Source organism: Rhipicephalus microplus, chromosome 1 (assembly GCF_043290135.1).
Source record: "Rhipicephalus microplus isolate Deutch F79 chromosome 1, USDA_Rmic, whole genome shotgun sequence".
In the NCBI taxonomy this organism is placed as follows: domain Eukaryota; kingdom Metazoa; phylum Arthropoda; class Arachnida; order Ixodida; family Ixodidae; genus Rhipicephalus; species Rhipicephalus microplus.
In genome coordinates, this window is record NC_134700.1 from 287,433,555 (window position 1) to 287,439,819 (window position 6,265).

Below are 6,265 nucleotides of genomic sequence, written 5' to 3' on the forward strand. Positions count from 1 at the left end.
TGTCGAGGAATCTGTCCTATAAGTCCGTCATACTTGAAGATCTAAAGCTCAATCAATAGAGCCAGCTACCAATGACATTATTTGATAGTGTAATTATTGGTGGTGAAGCGTGCACAAAACGAATTTGCTGTTATCGCTTGAGCAGGAGGTTCCTTATGTATTGGCACGTATCTCGGGTAACAAGTGCCGAAAAGCTAGGTAAAAGTAATGTAAAGCACAAGATAAGTGCTAACATGGTACTACAATGCCGACGCACAGCAAACTTAACCAAGCTGACGAGACATGCTTTCACAGAGTGGTATGATTAGTTACATACCAAATTTGTAACGTGTCTCATAAACTTGAGTCCAGTTATGTCAGCACATTGAAGGTCAAATTGGTTCGTCAAGTTTATTAGTACTCTTGGTATGTGTGCACACACGTTCTAATCATGTCATTATTCAGCAATTGCATCGATATGAGTGAACTTCTATGTTGTACTACTAATATACATCTTAGTTTTTCACTACCCACAGGTCATGCACATTAATCCTCGTGAGATTATTAGACATTAAAGCTCCGATTGTTCTTTTTGTTTTTCTTAAGCATTATCTACCTTATTCCTGTCAAGAAAACTATTGTAATGACGCTAGTTTGCTTTGTTTGGGCTTTCATCATACAAAATCAGTCGTACATCCCATTATTTCCGACTTAGATTGCGGTTGTAGCCACTTAAGATATTGCAATGGTGCGTGTTGGCACGCTCATGAGAGCGTAAATAACGGTAAGCACGTAAGCACTGGATGAATAAGCATTTAAATAAAACGCATTGCGTACCAATGTGTACTCAACGTAACAATTACAGGTACGAAAAACACAAATGAATAAACCACCTATCCTTATCAGTTACGCATAACTTTCTGCTCAAAGGTCATTAAAGGCCCTTCACGGTATTGGAAAATCTGTTCATTGCGAGCGAAATAGGACGAAAGCAAGCTACCGAGCTGCGCAAGGAACGTCAACAGTTGAAGGGCACGATATCGACTTTTGAGGCTGAGCGAGCCTGAATTGGTTCCGTACGCCCCTGTGCACATGGACGGCTACAAGTGCACACGTAACAAAACATTTGGTGCACTTACCTTGGTATCAGAGCCATTGCGAGTGGAAAGCATTTTTCACGACAAAGGGGTGGGAGGGGGGTAGTCTGTTTTGGACAAAAGCCAGTAACGCCGCCTTCTCATTTATGCGGGTCCCGGAGGAGTCCGAAAATTCTCCAGAGCCATTCTTCGGATCCGGCGGCTCCGATGTTCGACGACTCGAAGGTCCCGCAAAGCACAACGGGCGACGTAAATCGACGGAAGCCAGTCCTACCACTGCACTTTCAATAGTCCGTCGTCGGCTAATGTGGGAAGCCTAAATAGACACGAAGAAGCATTCTTCGGCGCCATCTTCGAGTGAAGGGCGCCTTTCACGACGTCGTTACAGCGCTCGCTCACCAACAAGGAGGACAGAGTTTCTGTAAAGGCTGCAACTGTTGCGACAAACAGCGATGCCTTCGGTTTCGTTACATCGTCGCAGCTACGGGTACGGGCGGCGAGCATCATAAACAGTAGCCCGAGGTTGCCAGCACACTCGGCGGCTGTTCCCGGGAGTTCGCGGCAGGAACCCGGAACCGAAAACCAACGTTTTTAGAACGTTGCCGAAAACTGTGTTTCTGCAAAATGGCTCGTCTATTTGTCACTTCTACACTGAGCGCGTAAAATGTTCGTATAAGCAGGTATTGCACGATTGCACTAACGCATCAATAACGGCGTCGTGAAGTCCCCAATGCGTTGAGTGCGTGGTCTAGCTGCTATTTATATTTCCGGATTAAGTGGCCCTTCCTTCTTTTTTATGTCTTTTGTGTGCTGTACTAAATTTGACACTGTTCGTTTAATAGCTCGCTTGTGGCATCAAATTATTTTATCCCCCTGCCTTATCCCCCTGCCCCTGCCTTACACCCCAGCCTTGCACCCTCCTTGATTGGTATTCTGTTGCTTTCTTTATGCAGAAACATAAACTGAAGCGTTACTACTAAGATTTTCGTCAGCGTCATTTAAGTTTATTGTGATAAAGTTTCTCTACTTTTACGATACACATGCATGTTCCTGAATAATTCAAGTGTTACTTAAAAGCTTGCTTCACTGCAGGCATATTCATATGCAGGAGAAGCCCACAGGTTGAGTAGTAAACGATAGTCGGGGAGAACGGTAGCTTTCCTTGTGTGTGCTACTGTGAGTCTAGTTATGTATGGCTTGTCATTGAACATATTTCCACAAGCAGTGCTGAAGCTAGCTGTGAGAAACGCTAAACTATATTTAATCTTAACTGGTTAGCACTTGAAAGTTTGCTTTACTGTCTAGAGAAGCACGAGCATACCGCGTAGTATGCCGGTCGGTAAGAAGACAATATTTCTTTGTGTATGTATCTGTCTTTGTGTGTCAGTTTTCTTGCATGAACGTTCTTTGTTTATGATTGAAAATTAATGTATGTTTATAAGCGCGATCTACTTCACATATCTGACAAAGCGAGTATCACGCCGACCGCGTTGGGTTGCTCCACAAGTCTGTAGCTGTTCAAGATAGCCAATCTAATACTTGCTGCTGTGTTAACTGCAACAGACATTAATGCTGTCACGACCACTTGCTTTAACTTACCTGCACTTTCTGAATAGCTCGTTTAGCTCCACGCCGTTGCATGCAATTGTCGCCAGTATCGTAAATCCAGAAAAACACAAGGGGGCAGGGATCTCACCATGGCGACACTATTGTTACTTATATGTACATATATATAGCTGACCACCCTATATACATATATATAGATTTTATTTTTAATAATGCAAAAATAAATTGTACTTTCAAGTAAAATAACAAAAGCAAGGATTATTTTTATGTAAAATAACTTTAGGCGGACAATCGTATTTATCCTTTCATGTCAATGGCTTCCGCCTAATCATTGACATCAATCAATAGAGTTAGATGATCAGTAATTTTTTTACTATGTGTCTTAAAACCCAACGTCATAAAATAGTTCAGTAGCATTTCAGAAATGCTCGTGCTCTACATGTGTCTTTTGAAATAAAAAGTAGTTTTCAATTACGCAAATTCCCGTTTCTTCTTCAGAAGAGGTTTAGAATTCATGAGAATGGTGCTTCTTGGGCGAGTTGGAAATTCATAGCTTAATATAATATTTCTGGCGCAACTCCTACAAGGAAAGGAAAGGAGGAACAGTTGCCTAGACTGGCGCCCTATCCTGTCTCCTCCTTTTCTTTCCTTGTCGTAGTTGCGCCACAAATATTATATTAAGCAGAATTCATGGTTATAGAGAGTGCGTTAACTCTCAAGAAGACTAAATATAATGCCGAAAAATAAGTCTCAGGGGAAAACACCACTTGCAAGGGCGCTCAGGATCGCCCGACCACCCGTGATTTACGCGATGCAGTGATTGTCACACTTATTTCTCTGTGACATACATGCTAACTGAGTTGCGCAAAAAATTGAAGTACAAAAGGAAGACGCCTGGACACAGCTCACTGGACAGTGTGCAGTGTCCAGGTGTCTTCCTTTGTTACTTCGATTTTTCGCGCAATTCAGTTAAGATGAATTACAATCTCGCCCATGCAGTCGGTGCCTCTCGACATACATGTGTGTTGCCGTTAACCTTAAGTAATCGACACACGCAGACGAATGAAATCAATTAGCAAGAACGGCGACACTTCATCACAGTGGCACACCGACTGTGTGTGTGTGGCGGAATGTAGTCGCGGTTTTACCCTTCCCCCTCCCTCTGTCAGTGCACCACAGGGGCGGGGTCGCGTTTCTGTACAAATCTGTTTTGTTCACTCTTAGGCTGAAGGAGTGCGAGTCGCATACTCGGTGGCTCTGCATTAAGTTACAGTGAGGCAGCTTTAAGCGAAAAAGAAAAAAATATGCCATCCGGGTTCAAGGACTTCCAGCCAGGCGCCCCCACCGCCATCATAGACGGTAGGTGGGACGAGACGGTGTTAATACCGTCCCTACCCCCCTATCCCACCTCAAGTGAAGGAAACTGCCAGACCTTAAAGTTCATTCATTCATTCAATCAATCATTCAAGTGTTGGCAGTTTGACGTCTTTTCTTTTCTAGCGGAGCGCCTTTCATTATCGCAACAGAGCACTTCGAGACTGAAAATTGTCTGCCCTATCGCAAATTTGCAGGAAAATCGCACTCATTATTAGAAAATGTTCTTTACAACATATGAATGAGCGCAGTTTAGATGATATTAGAAAACTAAGGAAAACAATAAACTATTTCACGCTTGCGCTGCTTTTTAGAATGGCTTCCCGTCGAGCTCTTTCATACCTTCATACACGTGAAACGTTGAAAAATAAATATTGTGATCATGGTAAATGTTCTTTTTATCTGGCATTTTATTTGCTGTAGGATTTACCCAGCTGAAGCATGGCAATGCATACTATGTAAGGTTCCCGCTTCCACACTACCGCCTATATAACCCTCCGTCCACTCGGCCACACCCTGCAATGTTATGGTCTTAAAGGGCCCTATACAACACTTTTTGAGCATTATCAGAAAACGCTGCCGATCGGTAGTAGGGGCTTTCGAGAACACGCAAGCTAAATATTATAGCGCAGAATGCAGCCTTAATTTCACAATAAATTATCAAAGTTAGCTAAAAATTGTTTTCTCTTCTCTCGACAAATGACGGAAGATGCTCAAAAAATTCACCCGTAGAAAGCCATCTATCAGCAATTGGCCGATTTGAAAATGGCGCGCTCGGCCGTGACAGGGATCGCCATGGCAAACCGCGACTCTTCCACGTGTGCGCGCGCGATCACACTGAAAAAAAGCCGTGCATTGGAAGAAAAAAAAAACTAAAACAGTGCTCAAGGTCACGAGGCACATGTGACGTATTTTCTTTGCCCCTGCCATCCCTCTCTGCTTAGCTTCCAGCGCCTTCGTTGGGACTAGAGAAGAGATAATGCGATTGCAGCGTGCGACAAATCTTTATAACTCCGCTAGTACACGACGGATTCTTAAAATATTTGCGGTGTCGCATTCATGAGACAATAAGCTAATTTACTGAATCCATTCCATGGTTACCTGAAAAAGTGTTTCAGGGCCCGCTTTAATTGTAAAAACCCCGTGCCCGTTGGGCCATTTCCTGTCTAAGTCACTGCATTTATTCTGTACTTGTGCCACCTGGCCAACCTAAACTTCAAATCTCGATCTCACCAATCATTTATTTTGTGTGCATCACAACTTCCCGCATGTCCCTTGAAAATTAATGGAACGCCCCTGCAGCTTAGCTAGTACAGTGTTAGTACAGCTAGACAGGTTCAGAGCGCGCTTGCGTCGTCCCTTTCGCGTTTGTGTCTAACCCGGTGTGCGCGGCCGTTTATCGTAAATATGACCATCCAACTGGCCCACAAGTACATTTTAAAGTTATCTGCGTTGGGCGTCCAAATATAGGGGCCACCATGACTTTTAATCTCATCGGAGATCGTCAGTGCAATGGAGGACACGCAGTCGCTCCATCCCTGCCTTCTCTTGTACTCCCCCCGCTTTATTTTGTTCGCCAGCCCCTCCAACGGTAAACACAGAGGAACGTGAGGGGGTACCGGCACTAACATGATTTGACAGTTTCTTGTCCCGAGCGTTCAAATAAGAGCTCACGCGGTGTCTCAGCCAGCTGGTACCCGAAGATGGCGCCCATGGTGACGTCATGCGACGCTAAGCGTGTGCGCGTTGATGCACTATATTGTTAAACTTTGACACTTGCATATAGTTGTGACTACACCAAAGATAATGTGCTCGGCGGAATAAGCGTGTATCAGTTTTTCCCTTTCCTCTTACCGCGGTGGACTTTTCCGCAAGTGCTTCAATTGACCATATCATTGTAAGTAGCGCTACGAAACAGCACGACAGAAAAGAATAAACTAACGCTGCTGTGCTGTTTCCTTAAATTACAACTACGATTTCGCCAAGGCCTGCATAAGGGGTGATAAATATAATCATTAAAAAAAACAATCCTTGCAATAGGAGCCTATACCATTGTTTAAAAAATACCGCGTGTTTTGTAGCGCCACCTAGTAACGCCAACAAAAACTTTCTTTCGGTTATAATGTGGCCAGACGAAGCAAGCGTCTGGTATCCCAATAAAAAAAAAAAAACTTCATTGCGTATTTATATATTTTTAGAAGCTTTTCATAATTTCTAACCACAGTAATGTGGCTGCGATGTGCTCGCAG

The 6,265-nt window shown here is 43.6% G+C and overlaps 1 protein-coding gene across 1 annotated transcript in view; it reads right to left on the bottom strand.

The window, feature by feature from the left end:
• LOC119165509 (uncharacterized) overlaps positions 1–1,593 on the bottom strand; it is a 28,021-nt gene extending 26,428 nt beyond the window's left edge. The window contains exon 1 of the mRNA XM_075865085.1: positions 1,119–1,593. Within this exon, the coding sequence (XP_075721200.1) occupies positions 1,119–1,151 (33 nt within the window). The 5' untranslated portion in view covers positions 1,152–1,593. The remainder of the gene's footprint in view (positions 1–1,118) is intronic.
• Positions 1,594–6,265: the final 4,672 nt, after the last annotated feature.